Source organism: Lynx rufus, unplaced genomic scaffold (genome assembly GCF_022079265.1).
Source record: "Lynx rufus isolate CCGP_SWC_20201006 ecotype Redwood Valley unplaced genomic scaffold, mLynRuf1.p SCAF_8, whole genome shotgun sequence".
Classification (NCBI taxonomy): domain Eukaryota; kingdom Metazoa; phylum Chordata; class Mammalia; order Carnivora; family Felidae; genus Lynx; species Lynx rufus.
The window spans coordinates 108,729,478-108,753,112 of record NW_025814896.1 but is presented as its reverse complement, the minus strand read 5'-3'; the positions used below and the strand labels follow the sequence as shown (position 1 = coordinate 108,753,112).

The 23,635-nt window shown below is 37.9% G+C and overlaps 1 protein-coding gene across 2 annotated transcripts in view; it reads right to left on the bottom strand.

Annotated features, from left to right (window-relative positions):
- The window catches only part of MAP4K3 (mitogen-activated protein kinase kinase kinase kinase 3), a 204,299-nt gene that overhangs the window by 119,350 nt on the left and 61,314 nt on the right, over nt 1-23,635 (bottom strand). For both annotated transcript variants that reach the window (XM_047068836.1, XM_047068837.1), the window contains exon 2: nt 18,713-18,770. In XM_047068836.1, the coding sequence (XP_046924792.1) occupies nt 18,713-18,770 (58 nt within the window). The remainder of the gene's footprint in view (nt 1-18,712; nt 18,771-23,635) is intronic.

The following is a 23,635-nucleotide window of genomic DNA, read 5'->3' as shown; positions in this document are numbered from 1 at the left end:
TTCCTCTTGAAGTACTTCCTAATTACCCTTGTGATTTCCTCTTTGAGCCTTTAGTTAACAAAAGAGTGTTGTGCAGTTTCCACATATTTGTGAATTTCCAAAATTTCTTTGTGTCACTGATTTCTAACTTAATACTATTCTCAAAGAACATACTTTGTATGACTTTAATTCTTTTAAATTAATTCGGGCACGTTTTATAGCCTAGCATATGGTTTACCCTGGAGAATGTTCTATGTATGCTTGCGAAGAATATGTGCTCCGCTACTGTTGGGTGAGGTGTTCTACAGATGTATATCAGGTCTAATTGGTTTATAGTATTTCTATTTCCTTATTTTCTACCTACTTTTACCATTAATTATTAAAAGTGGCATACTGGGGTATCTGGGGTGGCTCAGTCGACTAAGCATTCAACTCCCGATTTCAGCTCAGGCCATCTCATGGTCAGTCCTGACATCGAGCCCAGCGTAGGGCTCCTTGCTGAGTATGGAGACTGCTTAAGATTCTGTCTCCCTCTGCCCCTCCCCTGCTCGCTCTCTCTCAAAAAATAAAAATAAAACAAAAATGAATAAATAGAAGTGGGGTATTAAAGTTTCCAAATATTATTGTTTAAACCATTTCTCTCTCCAGTTGTTAGCTTTGCCTCATATATTTTGGGGCTTTGTTGTTAAGCCAAGTATTGTCTTCTCTTTTTCATAACAATATACAGAACTTACCTTTTGAATTAATTTTGTTTGCTTTTTATTATACACTATTTCCCTATCCCCTAGCCACAGGCACCCACTCTTCTACTCTGTTTCTAGGAATTTGACCTTTTTTTACTTTTGTTTTTTAGGATTCCACACCGAAGTGATACCAGGCAGTATGTGCCTTCTCTAATTTACTTCTTAGTATAATGCCCTCAAGGTCCATCCAGGTTGCTGTAAATGGCAGCATTTCCTTCTCTCTGGTGGCAGAGTAACATTCCATTGTGTACGTACACACTACACCTTCTTTGTCCATTCATCGCTGACAGACATATAGGTTGTTTCCAAATTTAGCTATTATAAATAATGCTACAATAAACATGGGAGTGTGGATACTCTTCAATATCCTGTTTTCATATCCTTGGGATATATACCAGAAGCTGGACTGCTGGATTGTATAGAGTTTCTATTTTTAATTTTTTGAGGAACCTCTATACTGTTTTCCGTAGTGGCTGCACCAATTTATAGTCCCACCAACAGCGCACAAGGGTTCCCTTTTCTCCTCATCCTCACCAACACTCATCTCTTGTCTTTTTTATGATAAAAAACTAAAAAGCTTCTTTCTGCACAACAAAGAAAACCATCAACAAAATAAAAAGGCAACCTGTGGAATGGGGAGAAAATATCTGCCAATCATGTCCAATAAGGAGTTAATATCAAAAAACATATACAGAACTCACACAAGTTAACAGGAAAAAAAATGTGATTTAAAAATGGGCAGAAATACTGAATAAACATTTTTTTCCAAAGAAGATACATACAAGTAGACAACAGGTGCATGAAAATGTGTTCAATATCATTAATCTTTAGAGAAATGCAAATCAAAACCACAAGATGATACCATCTCACATCTGTTCGAATGGCTGTATTTTATAGTGAAGACCTCTGGGACTACAATGTCCCTTTTTAACATATCAAGAAAACATAGGCTTTAGTAGAAGCAAGAGTCTTAAAAGGAAACTGAACTTTCTTCCATACTGGCATTATATAGAAGTACAATAAATATTACATTTGTGGTAGCAGCATTTCATGTTAAATACCAGGAATCACTGGTTTGCATTACACATCTGGAATCAAGAAGACTTTACGCAAAAGGATGAGATTATGGAGTGACATATCTCAGTATTGTTTTTCTCTTTTCTATAAAAGTACTATTTCTAACTTTAATTAAACATTTATCTTAGCATTACTGGTGTTTTTTTTTTTTAACCTACTTTGTGAGTAAGGCTGAAGATAAATTATGAATATATGCTTGTTATCCTCGGAGACTTTGGAGGACAGGTATCATGGATGCATAATTAACATTACAGGGACAGGAATTTCACTAATGAACAGTTTTTGAAAGAGACAAGTTTACCTACATCGGAGTACTACCCTTGTCTAGTTCTCTTAACACTAATTTCCCCATAATTCTAATTTCTAGAGAAAAGAGAAACGTTTAATCCGTGAAAACTGATGGCATAATGTTTTCAGGCAATGTTCTAATGATAGTTCTTGAATAGTAACACAGCTGTGTTAATGGAAACAATTAAAAAATGGTTTATTTCTAAACTTCAGTTAGGCACATAACACCATCCAACAGTCCCATCACTGGTAACTAGTCAGTTTCTTCTTCTATTTCCTACAGTGGCTCCTAAACAACAACAAAAAGTCATTTCCATTATTTTTCAGATATCCTACTTATCCACCTCTACTTCACTCTCAGCTAAGGACAAAGCTTCCTCCATCTGAGAAAATGGAGGCCCTGTAGTAGAGATCTTCTTTTACTACCTTCTACTCAACCTTAAAGCTAATTTATATTTGTGCCCACTCTTGGCCCTTTATAAAGATATGATCCCAAAAGAGGTACTCTCTTCCTTTTCAAAAGAGGTACCTCCTGATCCTGTTTCTTCCAAGCCTTCCCAGAACGTTGCTTCATCATTTATTATATTCTTTTTGATACCTTTATTCTATCACCACTCCTTTCCTTTCAGTCTACAAATACGCTCAAACTTACTTCAATGTAAAAACTCTCTCTTAACCTTCTTTTCCCTTGTTAAACCAGTCCCCTTATTGCTTTGCACAGCCAAAGTTCTTCAAAGAGTAGTCTCAGGTTTGTTTCCTTTTCATGACTTCCATGCATTCCTCAACCCAATGTATTTTTCATTCCAGGACTCTGCTAAGATTACTCTTGCAAAGGTCCGTGTCATTCTAAGATCCAAATCCAAGGCCTCTTATCAATTCTAAAGCAGCATTTAATATTAGCAATGCCTTCTTTCTTTTTGAAACTCTCTGACTACAGCTACTACCTAACACCAATGATTTTCAAATCCAGGCATCCGGCCAAGACCTCTCTCCTGAGCCCCAGACCTGTAGATCATACTGACAACTATACATATCTACAAAAACAATCTCTAAACACCTCATAATCAACATGTCTCAAATCAATGGAAATATGTTCTCTCTTCATTCTACTTCCTAAATACCTCTCCAATCCAGCCCTACTGTTAACTACCTTGGTTCAAATCCTCATAATAACAGCCAAATTGCCTCTTGGGGTAGACTACTATTTTTACCTCTAATAGCCATTCTTTCCTTCTTGGACATATAGCTGTCAGGTTAAAAAACACATTTCCTAGCCTCTCATGAATCTGTGTGACCATGTAAGCAAGTTTCCGGGAATGGACAATGAGCAGAGCTGGTGTGCGACTTCCAGACTCATTAGTTAAAAGTTGCTTGCCTTAAAATACTTGTCTCTCGGTTCCTACAAGAAAAAGATGGACACACCAATGACCCTGCTTCACACAGCAAGTGAATGTGTGTTCTACTGGGTGATGGCATAAAATGGAAGGAACAGGCATCCCTCAAGAAGCTCATGTAACAGTACTAATGCACCAGTCTGGGCTCACTTCAGAACTGTTACATGAGAGAGAAATAAATGTCTATCTTACTCAGGTCATTTTGGAGTTTCTTTGTATGGCAGTTAACCTGAGCCCCAATACGCTTCCCAATATAATTCTTAACTGGTCTCCCTATTTCCAGTATTAACTTACATTTCAGTACATTTGTCATATTATTGCCAGTTATATTTAAAACACAGGATAAATATTAGTCTTCTCCCTAATAACCTTCTATAACCCACAGCTCCAGACATTTTGGCATAGCATAGAAAGTGTCATGGTATACATTCTGGCCTTAATATCCTTCTAGCTTCCATCCTTTACGACCCACTCCCATCCCTGACCATGCTCCCAATTCCCCAGATACTTTAAGCTCCAGCATCATTAGACTTCAACTCTCTCCAGTGTATGAGAAAAACAAAACATAACCCAAAAGCTCTGCAAAATGAGAGACAGAAGAGGTAAAGAAAATTACTCTAAATTCTGATAAAGCAACCAAAAAAAATGTGCGAGCAATGTATATATGTTATGCACACCATCATTAAAATGATGAACCTCAGCATTTAAAGATGCACTGCACATTTCAAGGGTTGAAATGTCAAAGCACCAAGACGCATGAGAAAAATAAGCAGCTATTTTAACTTATGGATAATACATACTTTTGAGGTGAAATCCGTATAACAAAGTGTACAATTCAGTGGTATTTAGTACATTCACAATGCTGTGCCACCATCACCTCTAATTCTAAAACATTTTTATCACCCCTAAAGGAGACCCTATATACTTAAACAGTCACTTCCCATTTCCTCCCTCTTCCCCAGCAACCACAAATCTGCTTTCTGTCTCTAAGGATTTACTTAGTCTGTATATTTCATATAAATGGAACCATACATCAAGAGACCTATTATGTCTGGCTTCCTTCATTTTGGCATGTTTCTGAGACCTCCTTGTAGCGTTTTTCAATATGGATGACATAAATTTTTCAAGCAGCATTATTTGTAAATGCAACACACTGGAACCTAAATGCTCACACATGGGACAGTGACTGAATTAACTTTGGGGTGTGTGTGTGTGTGTGTGTGTGTGTGTGTAATGGACTATTTTGGAGTGATTTCCCAGACATGTTGCTAAATGAAAAGAACAAAATTCAAAGAGATATCTATAGTATGCTACCCTTTGTGAAATAAAAAAAGAAAACAAGAAAATATTCATATACCTGTCCCTTTGGGTAAAAAACAAAACCAACCAAACAAAACGGCACAACAAAAAAACATGGAAAGGATAAACCCGAGACCAAAGACAGTGGTTATCAATAGGGGGTGAGCAGGAATAGGGTAAAAAGGACAGAAATATAATACTTCCTAAATATTCCTTTTTGTATAGTTCTGCCTTTTAGAATCATGTTAAAGTTTCATATGCTCTAAAAACACTCTAAAAGAAAAGAAATAAAATCAAAGATGAGGCAGGCATCCCCCAAATGAATACAAACAGAAACAAATGAACTGGCTATATATCATGGGTTGAATTGTGTCCCCCCTCCCCCCAAAATATGGTGAAGTCTTAATTAACCTCTAGTACTTGTAAATGTGACCCTACTTGGAAATATGGTCTTTGCAGTAATCAAGTCAAGATGAGGCCTTAAGGGAGATCTCTATGACTGGTGTCCTTATATGAAGGAAAAATTTGGACACAGGGAGCACAGTATGTGATGACAAAGGCAGAAATTCAAGCCTTCTACAACCCAAGGCACTCCAAAGATTGCTGGCCATCACCAGAAACTGAAGGAGAAGGATGGAACATATTCTCTCCAGAGCTTTCAGATAGATTCAACTCCACTGATACCTTAATTTTCAATTTCTGGCCTCCCAGAACTGTGAGAGAATAAATTTCTGTTGCTTTAGCCATCTAAGTTTGTGATATTTTGTTATGGCTGCTCTAGGAAATTAATACACCACACAGACTTCAAATGAATAGCATAAACACTATGAAAGGGTAAGGGTGGTAGGGAACCAAACATGAGAACAGTATATGTTCTAAAGATAAACAGAACTCTGAACAGTGACTTCTAGTTAGTAGTTGATTTCTCAAAGAGATATGGATTAACAATTTTGAAATTACTTCTGTGTTCAAGGATTAAGCAAAGGAATGAATATACTGTGGATAATGGAAACTAGGTTTCTCTACTGGAGAAGAGAGTTACAAACATGAAAAGGAGAAAATGAACCATGTGGTGTTAGACTGGTATTGGTTTTAGACAATCATATGGGTAGGAGGGAGGGGGAGGTGTGGGTAAATCCACATTCGTGTGTGCACATACATGGGACCTCTATTTCCCAACTCCATCCCTTAAGGCAGCCTAGTAACAAGGATACTTCAGTAGCAGTAACTATACCTAGAATCCAAAACAAAGGCTCAAGAACTCTTTCAGATTAAAGGCAACTCAAGAGACCTGGAACTGAATGCAACACATCATCTTGGACTTTCTTTTGCCTTAAAAGGGTATTACTGGGGCAACTGACAAAATCTGAGTAAGATCTGGGGTTTAAATAATAGGCATTGTATCAGTCTTAATTTCCTGATTTTGATCACTGTACTCTTATGTAAGACAACGACATTTCATCGTTAAAGGAAATACACACTAAAGTCTTCAGGGGAAGAGTCTATCTCTTAATGTAGGAAAGGATATAGCAAAAATAATAAATTGAGTATTGAGAAATCTGGGTGAAATACCAAAATTCTTTGTACTGTTCTTATAATTTTTTCTATCCTCTGCAATTACCTTAAATAAAACACATAAAAATTTTTAGTTAAAAATTAAAAATAAATGAACACAGGTTCAATAAAGAGGCAAAACTTTCAAAGAACATTGCTGGAGAACCAGGAATTATTCTCAACATTCCATGAAGTATCTGTAAGGCAATATACACAATAGCACAGGCTCTAGAAAAAACATAAACCTGGATTTGAATTTGCTTCACTGTTACAAAGCCCCAAGGCAAATTAATCTTTCTGTGCCTCTATTCTACATCTGTAAGATGGGGATGATAATATCATACCTACTGCAAGGTGTTACTCTGAGGATGGAGACAATGCATATGAAGAGTTTAGTATAGAGTCTGGCATGCAGCCGTCAGCAAATGTTCAAAAAGTGGTCGCTGTGACTTTTATCACCATTATTGTTATTGTTATGTGGGTATGTGAATTTCAGAAGAAAAATTCCACCATCTGGAAAAACACTAATAAGAAAGTGAATTCCTGTTAAACCAAGTTCTGCATATCATCATTTCCTACATTTTTGGGTGTACTTGAATTATGTTGCCAAAATCTCCCCTATACCTCCTCCGACATAGAAAACAGAAAACAAACCTAATATGATAGCTGTACTTTCCCCACCAGCATTTCAGAGCCTATCAATGCCACTTACATAGATGACATAGACTTAATTTTAATACTAAACATGTACATATTAAAGGATCGATCTGAAACAAAAAACAGAAAAAAAAAAGAGACAAACTAAAGAACCGACTCTTATAGAAAACAAACTGATGGTTACCAGAGGGAAGATATGGGTGGGAGATGGGGGAAACAGGTGAAGGGGATTAAGAGTACACTTATCATGATGAGCACAGAGCAACATAGAGAATTGCTGATTCACTACATTGTGCACCTGAAACTAATATAACACTATATATATTGGTATATATATGTATGTTAGCTATACTGAAATTAAAATTTTTAAAAAGAATTTTATTTATGATGAAACTGACTTGATTTTATCTTGCAAATAATAAAAGCTTTTCTCCATTTTCTCCAGAAATTAGGATGGGTAGCCTACAAAAGGCTATAAAGTTACTTTTTCGGCAAAGTATAAGAACTTTAGCAACTGACCTCATAAGCGTGGTTTTTTTTTTTTTTTTACATCAAAAAAAGTTTTTGCATTAAAAAAAATCATCATTCTGGAAATTCTAGCCTTTCTAGTATCTGACAGTATAGTGTCTGACACTTAAATAGCTGATCACTGGGGCGCCTGGGTGGCTCAGTCGGTTAAGCGTCCGACTTCAGCTCGGGTCACGATCTCGTGGTCTGTGAGTTCGAGCCCCGCATCGGGCTCTGGGCTGATGGCTCAGAGCCTGCAGCCTGCTTCCGATTCTGTGTCTTCCTCTCTCTCTGCCCCTCCCCCGTTCATGCTCTGTCTCTCAAATAAATAAACAAAAAAAATTTTTTTTTAAAATAGCTGATCACTAGTACTCATTCAATAACACACCTACTGAGCATTTATGTGCCTAGAACTATACAAAGTCTCAAGGTTATAATTTAAAAAAAAAGCCACCTTCACCAAGGATTTTATAGCCTACTCTGGACAGAATATTTAAGTTCAAAAAAGGCAATTCTAGAACTTGGTTTCATTGCATTTGAGTAGTCACTGTAAAGAAAACAAGCTTAAGGAAATAATTTCCCAGGCTTGCCTTATTCCACAGCCCCCAGATTATCACAAAGAAAAATCTAACTCAAAGTGCATAAATGTCTCTAAGGAGCTCTACTGTGTTTAAGGGGTGTGTGTGTGTGTGTGTGTGTGTGTGTGTGTGTGTGTGTGTTGGGACAGAGGAGAATAATAAGGGATAGTATTAAGTCAGCAGACAGTTTAAGAAATCAGTTATTGCATTTGTTTCCTAGAATGAAAGAAAACATAATAGCTTACTTAATTTTATTAATTTCAATTTCACAATACATGAAATTATACTTTAAAAATTTTAAGTCTCTATAAATAAAAATAATAGCTATTTTAAATGCTTTAAATGTATTAAAATACTTAATTTTCACAACAACCCTATGAATAGGAACTACTGCTATACCCACTTTGCAGGAGGGTATAAAAACAGGTTATGTAATTTGCTAAGGTCATGGCACTTACTGTGATGGAGCCTCAATTACAACCAAAGGACCCTGGGTCCGAAGTTTACATTCTAAACCATTATTCCTTCACCATCATACCACTCTTTGATTCTTGCTACCCATCACAGAAACTCTTCCAAAATAACAATTAGACTTCAAAACTAAGCACTTATTTAGTAATTAACTTTTCAGAACATAAATGAGAACCAGGCATAGACAAAAAGCAACTTGATCAGGCAAAAGAGAGGACTCAAAGCTCAAAGGAAAGTTCTTCTGATAAACTCATAGCATTATTTACTTTTTCAGTAAATGCCATTTTAACAAATCTAACTGTCCAATCTCCTGGCCAACAATGCAAAAGACACAGCAGATAAAGGGGGCAGATATAAAGGGCTGACACTTCAAAATCAAGAACTGTGTCTTTTCATTTATCTTAATGCATGTCAGTAAATGTTTATTGATAAAAACAAGCAAGAAGTGACACCAAACTATAGGAAAAAATGCCATTGAGAGCCTTTCTCTGGGAGGCAACATTTCTCTGTCATGAGGTGTTGAGGATTTAACTTATAACTATCAGTTACATCATGGTGAGTACACTGCTCTCAGCATGCTATTTGAGATAAGTGCATTTGAGAAATACTTACAAACAACAGTCAAAATAATTCTTGCAATTTAAAGGAGGATTTTAGAAAATTTACCTATATTGTTATTTTCCACTGTCACTGAATACATTATTTATCTCTGTCCAAACATATACCACTATCAATCCTATAAAAATATTGTTTGAATCAATCTGCCTCAAGAACAAGTATTATTTTAAAATCTAGTTTCAGAGGGCACCTGGGGGGCTCAGTTGGTTGAGCGTCTGACTTAGGCTCAGGTCATGATCTCGCAGTCCGTGAGTTCAAGCCCCTCATTGGGCTCTGTGCTGACAGCTCAGAGCCTGGAGCCTGCTTTGGATTCAGTGTCTCCCTCTCTCTCTGCCCCTCCCCCACTCAGGTTCTCTCCCTCTCTCTCTCTCTCTCTCTCTCTCTCTCTCTCTCTCTCTGTCAAAAAGAAACATTAAAAAAATTTTTTAAATAAATAAAATAAAATCTAGTTTCAGTGTGGCATTAGCAACAAAATAAATAGGCAATTCCTAAAATTAAAACAGAAAGCCCAGAACAGACCGAATTATACCGAAGGACTAAGATGCTTGACTTAATTATGCAAGAAAAAAAAAAATCAAGTTCGATCTTTACTTCAGGTGATACACCACAATAATTCCACATGGATCAAAGATTTAAATATTGAAAAAAGTACAATAGTCAAGTGAATATAAAATATGCACACACATAAAAATAAACAAGGGGAATGAGCAAGACCTTCAGAGCATAAAGAAAAATAGTGATAGGTTTAGCTACATATGAATTAAAAACTTACCTGTATCCAAAAGTCATCAAAATTTTAAAGGCATACTAGAAAAAAAAATTGCAATTTACCAAAGGATTAAAATCTGTCATAGAAAAAGACCTTTTTAAAAAAAATCAATAAATAGGGGCGCCTGAGTGGCTCAGTCAGTTAGGCATCAGACTCTTGACCTCAGCTCAGGTCATGATCTCACAGTTTGTGGGTTCAAGCCCCGAGTCTGACTCCACACTGACAGCACGGAACCTGCTTCAGATACTCTCTCTCCCTCCCTCTGTCTCTCAAAATAAATAAATAAACATTTTTTTAAAGTGTTCTTTTTTTTTTTAATTTTTAAAAAATGTTTACGTATATTTGAGAGAGACAGAGTACAAACAGGGGAAGGGCAGAGGGAGAGGGAGAGGCAGACAATCTGAAGCAGACTCCAGGCTCCGAGCCGGCAGCACAGAGCCACGGAGTCCGATGTGGGGCTCAAACTCAAGAGCCGTGAGATCATGACCTGAGCTAAAGTTGGACGCTTAACCAACTCAGCCACCCAGACACCCCAGAAGTGTTCTCTATTAAAAAAAAAAATCAATCAATAAAAGACAGGTATCTCCATAGAAAAATGGGCATCCTTTGATCTCACAGGTCATCAGGACCTCCTCTTCATCCTCCAGCCCTTCTTCAGGCTCCCTTCACCTTCACATTCTAACTGAAAGCTGGCTTTCCCCTAGGATGCTGCTTCCTCTTTAGTCCTCTCAGGGTGTAGAAATTTGCTCACGTCCTGCAGGACCTAGAAGCGGGGTGGATATTCTCCGTCCTCGCTGTTGCTTCCAAATACCCCTTCCCCTTTTCTCCTTCAAAGCCCAGCCTCTCCTGAAGCGGCTGCTGTCACAGGGTATCACCTCCTACTCCTTGTAGCTGCCATTTCTGGAATTCTTAGCCATTCTCCCTCACACACTGACACTGTGGCACCTGGCTCATCACTACTTCACTCATGTTTCGTGCCCTCGACATCCTCATAAATGATCATCAAAACACCCAGGCCTCTTGGATGCATGACCTGCTCAGCTATAACAATCTCTATTTCAGCCCCACCCTATTCACATGGGCATCTCATCATCCTTCATAAGCGTACCACTTTTAGTTATTTTTTAAAATTAGATTTTTTTTTTAATGTTGATTATGGAGAGACAGAGAGAAAGAGAAAGAGGAAGAGGCAGAGGAAGAGAGACACACACACACAGAGGGAGAGGGAGAGGGAGAGGGAGAGGGAGAGGGAGAGGGAGAGGGAGAGGGAGAGGGAGAGGGAGAGGGAGAGAGAATGAATATATCCCAGGCAGGCTCTGCCCCATCAGCAGAGTCTGATGTGGGGCTCGAATCCACCAATCATGAGCTGAAACCAAGAGTCAGATGCTTAACCGACGGAGCCACCCAAGTGCTCCAATGCACCACCTTTATTTTTTTTAAGTTTATTTATTTATTTCAGATAGACAGAGACAGACAGTACAAAGGGGGTGGGGTGGAGAAAAAGCGAGAATCCCAAGCAGGCCCTGTGCTACCAGCGCAGAGTCCAACGCAGGGCTCCAACTCCCAAAACCAAGAGATCGTGCGAGCCAAAACCAAGAGTCGGACGCTTAACCGACTGAGCCACCTAGGTGCCCCTCCAACGTACCACCTTTAAAGCCTCTATTTCAAGTATCCCATTCAGGTCATCCAATCTTTCCATATGACTGACTAAAGTTCTCCCATTCCAACAATTTTCCAATCTCGAGGATTGTTCTCATTGAGCTTATCATTTTTTACTATCCATACCACTTTCCTGTCCTTCTCTGCCCAGACTCCATGAACCAGCAATATAACCACTCCTTTACAATCACCCTTAACTCCAGAGACAGACCTCTCTCCCTCCATTATACTTGCCAGCAAAATTACAATGATACACCTCACCTTTCCTTTCCCCTGTACCATAGCAACATCTACAGAGTACAAATTTACAGCTTCATATTTCAATGGGTCACTGATCAATGCCAGACCATCCTACTCTATGTATCATCTTCCAGTCCCTGAGACTATTTCACGTATTTTACCTCCAGCACTACATCTCCAGTACACCCTCCAACTCTCACTCTGGGCTGATAACCATGCCCTATAGTTCCAAAAGGAAAATGGGCCCAATCAGGTAAGCTTCCCACTATCAACCCCACCACCGAACATGCATATACTTGTCCTCTGCCTTATCTATTAAAATGAATCATTTCTCCTTGCTCTCAGATTTATACCTTGGATCCTACCTCTTTTCATTTTCTCATACTTTATTCCTGGAGTTATCTGCATTATCTTCCGCAACATCAATTTCTTCTTCTCTACTGGTTTATTCTCAATGGCACAAAACATAACTTACCATTATCTATTCTAGACAAACCCTCCATAACCCCAGGTCCTGCTTTAGCTAATGCCCCATTTGTCTGCTACCCTTTCAGCAAAAGGCCTTGAGAGGCGGATCCTTCCTGCTACCTTCATTTCCTTTCCTCTCATTCTCCCCTTAACTTGCTCGAGCAGCCCACCAATTGTCCAAGTCTGCAAAACCAATGTTCAAGTCTCCATCGTGATCTTACTCCACATCTCTCAGCATCATCCGACAGTTTCATCTCCCTCCTTCCTGAAAGACTTTCTTCCTTGAGCTCCCAAGACAAAACACCCAGCAGGTATTTCTCCTAAGTTGTCAGCTGTTCTCAAGTTCTCTTAGCTGGGTTCTCCCCGTCTGGCAGGCCTCTAATATTGCAGTCATCCAGGGTTATAACCTCAGCCAGACAGCTACCACAGCTTCAACTACCACCTATATGCCAAGGACCCTTAAATTTGTATCTCTAACCTAACTTCTCCCACAGCTTCAAATGCATATGTCAAACTGCCTATTTAACATGTGCAATTGGTCATCTAACAGATGTCTAAAACACACATAACAAATACAGAATTACTAATAAAACATACAGGATTACTGATTCCATCCACCCTTTAAGTCTTCTCCATTTCACTAATAGTACTTATAGTACCACTTCATTGCTCAGATGTCAAAAATTCTTTAAAAGTTTTTCTAGTACACTTCAAATAAAATCTAATCTCTTTACTACAGTCCCCAAGGCCACCTGTAATTTAGCTTTCCAACCTCATTTCATTTCATACGCCCGCTGGCTCACAATGATCCAGCCATATAGGCCTTCTCTCTGTCCTCAACTGCACTGCACTCATTCTTGTCTCTGCACCTGATCTTGGCTACCTGGAATGCTCTTCCCCACGCCTGTCACAGGACTGTCATCTTCTCATCATTCAAGTCTCAACCCAAATGCCATCTGCTCTGAGAGGCCTCCCATGACCACACTATTTTCAATATTACCTTACTTTAGTTCATAAAGTATTTGTTTACATGTTTCACCACATGTTTACTGTCTCTTTGAACTAAAATATAAGCTTTTCAAGGGTACGAGTCTGCCTTATTTACCACTATTTGCCGGACAGTGAGATCATAGACTGGCACATAGTAGACACTGAATACATTTCTGTTAAATAACTGACATGAACAAGTTCTTCACAAAAAAATCCAACTGCCAGAAGACAAAGAAATGCCAATTAATTAACAGTATCAATTTCTACCCAATAGTAAAGATTTTATTTTAATGATACCCTTTGTGGGCAAAAGTATAGGGGGAAAACAACAGGAAATTTCAGGCACAACCTTCCTAGTATATATCGTAACTCTTAAAAATGGACACATCTTCTGACCAGCTATGAATTCATCATGACAAAACCATCATGTATAAAAACAAAAGATATCCTCGCAGGTACACAGTAATGCTGTTTCTAACCGTGAAAACTTACGTGTTACAATCATTAAGGACTGAGTAAATAAATGTGATTTATATAACCAACTACTATGCAGCCAGCTAAAAAACCACTGGCATAAAAATGTTAACACGGAAAAATATTCATGAAATGCTTTTCAAACGAAAAGCAAATACACAAAATTAAGTCCTTTATATGAATAAAGTGTACTCATATACACATACATGTGTTTACATGTAAGGCAGGCGATGGCCAGGCCTGCTACAGGTCCGAGGACACTGCAAGAAATGGAACACAAAAGCACAGAACAGTGTCACAACAAATAATTGCCTTTTCTAACAGCAGCTGCACCACTTGCTGACTACAGATGATGTCACTCTCCAAGCCTGAAAGCATACATGATGGCAAACTAGGTTTTGTGGCTGACAAATTACTCACTGCACAGACCACCAGTGTAGCCCACCCTCTGCGAGGACCTGGGGATGCCCCGGTGAGCCATGTTCACTCACGTGCATCCTTATCTTATTTGTCCTCTGTGGTGCCTGTTCACTGGTTCATGGCAGGCAAGCAAATTAAGCCAATCTCAGTCGTGTACTCTTGCCAATCTTTGAACTTCCACCAGCCCTTTGTGGTCTACATAACTGTGTGGTTCCTATATGTTTATGTATGTGTGGGTGTTTGTATATAAACATACAAGAAAATCCAGAGAATCATCAGAAGTCGACAGTGTTCATACACCTGGAAGAATGACAAACGATGCTTAGTTTCTTCTTTTTATTTAACTGTATTTGTTGACAGGGTTCACACACTTGGTAGAATGATGAATGATGCTTAGTTTCTTATTTTTTATTTAATTGTATTTTTTTTTTTTTTTTACTTTCATTACACTCTATGTTAACTAACTGGAATTCAAACGAAAAGTTTAAAAAAATGTTACAGGCTTTGGTTAATCAAAGGATGACTAAGGAAACCAAATATAAATTAAAGCCACATGAATAAGACTGTTAGTCCCAGTGACATAAACACACTAACTTCACATTTAAGCAAACAATTTTGTCCACATGTCTGAATAAGTCTTCATTTAGTGTCAGGTTCAAACTGGATATCAGCTGCTTAAAAAAAAAACAAAAAAAAAAAAACAAGAACAAAATAACAAACTTGGATGTAATTCTTCATTACATACACTTAAGTATTTCAGATTTGGTTTTTGTTTTTCCAAAAATCATAGACAGTCCATCAGAATTTTAATTTAGAAAAATGTAAACATGCCACCATGAAGTTGTCTCCCTCCACCACATTCCAAATCTAGCCTGAATCTTATCAATCCTCTCAGGCTAACTACCAATTCACAGAAGAACATATTAAATGACACCACAGGGAGGCAATCAGCAAAATCCAGACTGAGGGAATAATTCTACATGACAAATAACCTAGTTTTTTTTCAACAAAAAATTGCAAGGAAAAAGAAGAGATTTTTTTTAAAAAAAAGGAGAGATAAAGAAGGAATATACAAATATAAAAGAAATTTGAGACATATCAACTAATTGCAGTACGTGGGACTTACTTGTTATTAGGAAACTTATTAAAGTTGTTGAAAGACAACAATGGTATTGTGGTTATATATTTTGATCACTTTACTGAGGCATATTTTAAAATCATGTAATTCATCCATATCAAGAGTACAATTTAATAGTTTTTCTAGTAATCTACGAAGGTGTGCAACCATTACTGTAAACCAGTTTAGAATATTACCCCAGTAAGATTCCTCATGTCCATTAACTGTTAGTCCACACACACACACACACACACACACACACACACACACAAACACACCAGCTCACTAATCCACTTTCTGACTACAGATTTGCCTCTTCTGAACATTTCACATAAGAGGAATCATACACTGTGTGGTCTCTCGTGTCTGGGTCCTTCCACTTAGCATGTTTTTAGGTTCATTTATGTCATTGCATCCATCAGCAGTTTGTTTTTGTTTTTTTTTTCCAACGTTTATTTATTTTTGGGAGAGAGACAGAGCATGAACGGGGGAGGGGCAGAGAGAGAGGGAGACACAGAATCGGAAACAGGCTCCAGGCTCTGAGCCATCAGCCCAGAGCCCGACGCGGGGCTCGAACTCACGGACCGCGAGATCGTGACCTGGCTGAAGTCGGACGCTTAACCGACTGCGCCACCCAGGCGCCCCAAGCAGTTTGTTTTTAGTGCTGAATAATATTTCACTTTATAGACATATTTTGTCTCTTCATTTACCAGCTGATGGGCAGTTCTTTTCAACTTCAGGCTACTGTGAATAATGCTACTATGAACTTGTATGTGAAAGCTGTGCAGGCAGATGCACAAGAGAAGAACTGCTGGGTCATTTGGCAAATTAATGTTTAACTTTTTAAGAAAAACGCCAAACTGTTTTTCCAAAGTAGATGCACCATTTTATGTTCCTGTAAGGGTTCCTATTTGTGGTTATACTTTGAGTTCTTATCCTTTAGCCATACATGCTGAAATATTAATGATTTGATATTTGGGGTCTCATTCAAAATTACGAATGGGAGAAGGAGGGTGGTGGGTATAGATGGAATATGGTTGGTCATATCTCGAGAACTGGAGTACTGTTAGTAGTAATAACAGCTACTTACTATAGAAGGTACTACGGTACTTTGTTCCAGACACTGTTTTAAGTGCTTTAGATATATTAGCTCATTTAATCCCTACAACAACCTTAAGAGGAAGCTACTGTTATTAGTTCCATTTTAGAGATCAAGAAACAGAACCAGAAAGCTTAAGCAATGTGGCAAAGCCAGGACTACAATCAAAGTAGCCTGGCTTTAGACCTGTGTTTTTAAACACCGGGCCATATATTTCAAGCTCACCAACAAGTGATATGTGAAATTAAAGTATTCAAAGTCAGGTGGCTTCTATGAAGATCTAGGTAGGGAATCCAATGTTAAGTAAACTTAAGGGTACATGCAGTAACATATAAATGATAATAACCCTGTTATCTCTGGATAGAACATGAATGATTTTTCTTCTTTTTATTTAATTGTATTTTCTACTTTTAAAACAATGATCAACATATGCATGACAGTTTAAGATTCACATCGTAACAACAGAAACATTGCATTAATCAGAAAACAAAGGACTTGATGAACAGAAAGATTTTTCAAGTTCCTAATTTTTTAAAGGAAGTTTTAAGAGGTACTGAACAGGTACCGTGTACCAGACACTAAGTTCAGTGCTATGGACACAAACTTGACCAAAAGCCTTGGAACAAAGAAAGGCATTTCTAGAATGACAATACAGATGTGGTTAAGTGCTCTTAGAGCAGAGGCAGGAAGACCTGAAACAGGAAACACTAAACTGATTGGAAGGAATGATGTATGTACAAACTGCTTCTAATTAGAGACGATTTCATCAAATAACAGAGCCACTCCTTACTGATTACAAATGAAGACCCTGCTTCAAATGCCAAATCTTCACTTTTTTTTTTTTACCTCAGATTTCACCAACTTTAAATATCCCCTAAAAAACAGAGGAGATTCAAAGAAAAAACTATCTTGTATGTTAGAGTATTAATTAGACTATACAAAATCTGTAAATATGTGTAACTAAGAAAGTATTTTTTCATTCATTATATTTAAGTGTGGTTTGATCACAGTCCATCAACACATCCTTAAATTTCATCTTAATGGCACTTCTAAAAAGTCTACTGATGATCTAAATCAAGGGCAGGAAAACTACAGCTGCAGGTGGCCTGGTTTGCTAAGAATAGTTTTTACATTTTAGGGGGAGAAAGGAGACAAAGAGGGAGGAAAGAGGGGTAACTGTATGCAGAGACCACATATGGTCCACAAAGCCTAAAATACTTTACTATCTGGACTTTTCAAAAAAAAAAATGCCCTCCTTAAAACAACAAAAACAGAAACAAAAAAACTACCAAATGGATTTCTGCTCACACCAGGAATAAAACCTGTTTTTACCAAATTCATGTATTATCAATTTGTTGTGAAGGAAGCCATCAGAAAGGCAGTACCATCACTGTGGAACTCAGTCTAGACACTTAGCACAACTACTTGTTTATGATAGAAAAGAGAAAAAAAGAGGAAGGATTTTTTAAAAAATTTTTTTACTGTCTATTCATTTTTGAGAGACAGAGAGAGACAGAGCACAAGCAGGGGTGGGGCAGAGAGACGGGGACACAGAATCTGAAGCAGGCTCCAGGCTCTGAGCCGTCAGCACCAGAGCACGAACCGCGAGATCATGACGTGAGCCAAAGTCAGACGCACAACCAACTGAACCACCCAGGCGCCCCAAAGAAGGACTTTTAAGAGAGGATAAACAAGGGTATGTAGTTAGCTCAGAAAGACATGGGTTTTGTAAAGGGTAGGGGATTTCAGAGAGAAAATATAGCTGAAGCAGAAAAAAAAAAAGCAGAGTCATCTAGGGGCTCTACAATAAGCTGCTCAAGTTGGAAGGTAACTAGTATTACAATATTAATGACTCATAAAATGGGAGGGTTAGGTCTACTGAGAAAACAGACGAGACCCAGAGAAGCTACCTGCCCAAGTTCACACAGCAAGAGTGTGGGACAGAAAGAACTGGACTACAGGCACTCCAATCTCAGTTCAGTGTTTTCCCCCTGGCATCACAATGCCCTCTCAGTATAGGACAGTGCTAACCTAGAAAAACAGCACTAGAGACTGGTGACAAGTTAGCTCAACTGAGTTAGAAGGAACAGTCTCTTCAGGAGTTCTCCTCCTCCCCCCATTATGAGTTATTTTTTCAAGAAGAACTGAGTCAGGTGTCTACAGAACTCAACGAGGAGGAGGAAAGAGTAGACCCCAGTTCTATTTCCCAGATGTTAGGAACAATCAGAAAATGCTGACCAAACATCATTAAAATCAGCCTTAAAGATATGTAGTGGCTTACAGCAATAAGAAACATCAAATTTCAGTTTACCTGGTTCCAGTTTTATTACTTTAATTGCTGCCAATTCACCAGTGTTAACATTCCGTGCCTAAAAGAGAAGAAAAAATGACTGTAAAAAAAAGTTTTCATGAAAAACCTTATAAATGTCATTTTAGTTTACTGTTTATTTTCAGTTATACAGAGATAATTTTTAATGCAAGAACTGTAAAAGGGGTTTATATTTACAAAGCAAACAATATATTCTTTACAATGAATGCCAACATTAATTCAAGTGTAAATTTAATAACAGTGATAATAATAATTAACACATACAGAGACTTCAGGATGTGCCAGGCACTGTCCTAAGTATTTTTTATTAATTCATTTGTCCTCACAACAATCTTATGAGGTAGGTACTAATATTATATCCATTTTGCAGATGACAAAACTGAAGCACAGACAAGTTAAAGAACTTGCCGAGGCCATATTGCTAGTAAGCAACAGTAATGATTCTAATCCAAGAAGACTGATTTCAGAGTCTGAGCTTTTAAGCATTACACTTTATTGCCATTCATTCTAAGTCCATTTAAAATTTTGAATTCATTAACTAGCCTTAAACTTTTAATCTTAAAAATCTGAGAATATGAAAAGCTAATAATTTATAAGTATATAATAATATAAATATAAAAACAGCCCCCCCCACGCATCTGTTTAAACACAGCTGATGGTACAATCAATTCAGTGCAGTTCAGTACAAATCAAGTATATTTCACAAGCCATATATTAAAAATAAAAATTATTTAAGAGATCAATCAATAACATTAAATTGCTGGTATTTACAACTGTAATTATGTAATAAGCTGAAGCTGTCTTTTCAATTTGTATGCAAATAGCAGTAATTCTTTGTCAACTTAAAATGTTTTATAATTTGATCAGAACTTTCAAAATACTTGCAACTGTTATAACTGTTACATAAAACTGCTCACTGAAACTTAACTTTCATATCAGCCAATGAAGATCAATACACACAATTCACTGATCACAGAAAGATACAGTCCTGTGAGCTGAACTGCAACACTCTCATATTTTTTTTTAATTTTATTTATTTTTAACTAATCTATACACCCAATGTGGGCCTTGAGCTCACAACCTCAAGATCAAGAATCACACACTCTGCCAACTGAGCCAGCAAAGCGCCCCACAACACTTTCCTATTAATGGATTGGTGAAGATCAGTGAATCATCTACAAGTAATGATAGCAGCATTAACAATAGAACCCTTCTAAGAATACTGGGGCATTAAAAAGGTCAGATGATAATCTAGGAAGGTAGATATGGGGCACGGCCATTGCTGAAATATAACATTTAACCTTTTAACTCAAAGGTATTAAAAAGATCTCCCCCTACTGGGGTGCCTGGCTGGCTGAATTGGAAGGGCATGTGACTCTTGGTCTTAGGGGTTATGAATCTGAGCCCCACGAAGACTGCAGAGATTACTTAAATAAATATTTTTATAAAAGAGAGATCTCCCCATATAAATTAAGAAAAAATTTTAACTGAAATTTGTAGGGAAAATTCATTCCTTCTGAAAAAATTCCCATAACCAATGAACACTTACCATGGCCAACTTATTATAAGCAGTACAAAACAGATTTGAACAGTTACTTCAAACTAAACTTAGTTTCTGTTAAATGAGATAGACATTTCAATATAGTGCTAGATATGTGCTCATTCCCTTCTCTTGAATGAGAAGATACACGCGCGCATGCACACACACACACACACACTGAAACAGAAATAAAATCAGAACACCATTCTGGGAGCATTTTGTGAAGGGCCAGCAAAGTGTACCTGTACAATACTCAGGTATATCACAGAAACAGGACTCATAAATCTTCTCAAACATTATCACAACTACTTGCTTTTTCTCCTCACACTTCATGAACCTGCCCTGTCAGGCTCCCCCTAGACACTCTGTCCTCTAACCCCCATCTTTTCTAGCACTTCTCCAAATAAACTAAGACAAGATGCTACTCTCCCCACTTCTCAATTCTCCATTTAAAAATCCTGCCATGGTTTTGTTTTCTGTTCACCCAAAGAAATTCAGGGGCGCATGGGTGGCTCAGCTGGTTAAGCGTTCAACTTCAGCTCAGGTCATGATCTCACGGTTCATGAGTTTGAGCCCCGCACTGGGCTCGCTCTGAGCCTGGAGCCTGCTTCGGATTCTGTGGTCTTCCTCTCTCTCTGCCCCTTCCCCATTCATGCTCTGTCTCTCTGTCTCTGTCTCTCTCTCTCAAAAATAAATAAACATAGAAAGAAAAGAGAAGAGAAGAGAAGAGAAGAGAAGAGAAGAGAAGAGAAGAGAAGAGAAGAGAAGAGAAGAGAAGAGAAGAAAAGAAAGAAAGAAAATCAGAGTATGGGTGATTCCATTACAGAAGAGCAGAGAGAATATGAACTCACAGAAAGCCAGGATGATTTTTTATAGCTGAAATTTTGTTCCTAATTGACCACAAGAGGGCACAGTGTCTACTGACAACACAAGTTACAGAGAGTGTCCAAAATGGCTACTGGACACAATGTACAACTCTCTTCTAAAAACAGATTTACTAATAGTTAACACCAGCACATATTTAACAGAGAAACTGGGACAGCAAACTATTTATCAGTAGCACTTATCAGACTGAAGTCAATGTTTACTACAGGCGTGACTTCAGATATAATTTTTCAAAATTTAAATCATTCCAGAATTTTAAGGATAACAAAGGAGACCTTAAAATTATGATTCTTTAGAATGAACAAAAAAACAGAAGACACCTAATGATTACTACTTTTTTTTACCTTCTGAAATATTTTCCAGTATGTAACTTTATTTGACAGAACTAAGGTAATTCACAAAAAGAAAAATTACAACAAAAAACCCAGACAAGTTGAATTTCTGAGCTTTTCTGCATCAAAACGCAGCAGACAGACATTTATTAACAAAAAGTCTTTAAAGCATTATGATTCATCAAGAATCTTGGTTTTGGGGTTCCTGGGTAAGCTCAGTTGATTAAGCAAGTGTCAGATTCTTTGATCTCAGGGTCCTGAGATTGAGCCCCATGTGGATCAAGCTCCACACCCTGCATGGAGCCAGCATAAGATTCTCTCCCACCCTGTCCCTCCCCTGCTTGCATACGAGCTCCTGCGCTCGCTCGCTTGCTCTCAAAAAAAAAAAAAAAAAAAAAAAAAAAATTCTTGGTCTTCTAGCTAAATCATGTTTTGCTGTCTCTAAATTTACAATGGTCAAGATTATATACTGAGCTAAATATAAAAAGTAATACTTATCTCCTACACTCCGCAACTACTAATCTTTTTGCAATCACCCAGAGCAATTTATTAGGAAGAAAATGAGAACAAGGTAAATATTATAAAATATTGCCATGTACAAAGTTAAAAAAAAATTTTTTTTTAAGTTTTATTTACTTATATTGAGAGAGAGAGAAAGTACGAACAGGGAAGGGGCAGAGAGAGAGGGAGAGAGAAAATTCCAAGCAGGTTCTGCACTGTCAGCACAGAGCCTGATGCAGGGCTGAAACCCACAAACCATGAGATCATGGCCTGAGCCAAATCATGAGTCAGACGTTCAACTGAATGAGCCATTCAGGCACCCCTAAAGTTAAACATTTTTAATTCAGTATCAATAATGTGAAAATTTCAGACTTGCTCAGGGCAGAAAACTGAGGATAAATATTCTTAGCATCTAGACCTAGGAGTTGTCTGCCACATCATTGGCTTGCCCACCATTCTTCACTTATTTTGAAAGTGATACTCAGATCATGTTGTTCTTGAACGGAAAACTCTTCAGGAATACACACCACTGCTTTAAAGACAAAATTCAAGGGGCACCTAGGTGGCTCAGTCAGTTAAGCATCTGACTCTTGCTTTGGGCTGAGGTCATGATCTCGCGGTTGGTGAGATCTAGCCCTGCACAGGGCTCTGCACTTGGGATTCTCTTTGCTCCTACCCAACTCCTGTGCAAAAGGAAGGAAAGGAAGGAAAGTAAAGAAGAAGGAACGAAGGAACGAAGGAAGGAAGGAAGCCTTTTTATAAAGACAAATCTCAAATTCCTTGTCAGAGAATTTAAATTTTTCACTAATTACAACACTTTTCATAACAGCTTTTATTGAGATATAATTCACATACCATGAAGTTTACCCTTTCAGTGCATACAATTCAGTGGTTTTAAGTACATTCACAGTTTCATAACCATCACTGCTTTCTAACTTTGGAACTTCTCATCACCCCAAAAAGAAACCCTACACCAATCAATTAGCAGTCACTCCCTATTCCTCCTCCTCCCAGTTCCTGACAGCTACTGGTCTACTTTCTACCTCTATGGAGTTGACTACTCTGGATAGTTCATAAAAATAGGATTATACAAAATGTGGTCCTTTGTGACTGGCTTCTTTCACTGAGCATAACATTTTCCGGTTCACTCATGATGTATTGTGTATCAGTGCATGATTCCTTTCCTTACTGAATATACTCCACTGTATGGAAGTACCACAATTTATTTATCGATTTGTCAGCTGAAGGATATTTAGGCTGTTTCCATTTTGGGGCTATTATGAATAATGCTTCTATGAATGTTAGAGTACACATTTTTGTTTCAAATTCTCTTGGGTACAGACAGACCTAAGAGGGGAAGTGCCGAATCACACGGCAACTCTATGTTTAGCTTTTTGAAGGACTGTCAAACGTTTCTCCAAAGTGGCAGGACCATTCTATATTGTCACGAGCAATACACAAGGGTTCCATATCTCCACATCCTTGCCAACATTTGTTGTTACGGTTTTTATTTCAGCTGTCCTAGTGGCTGTGAAGTAGTATCTCATTGTGGTCTGAGTTGCAGTTCACTAATGACTAATGATGTTGAGCATCTTTTTATGCTCATTGGCCATCTGAATATTTTCTTTGGAGAAATGTCATATTCAA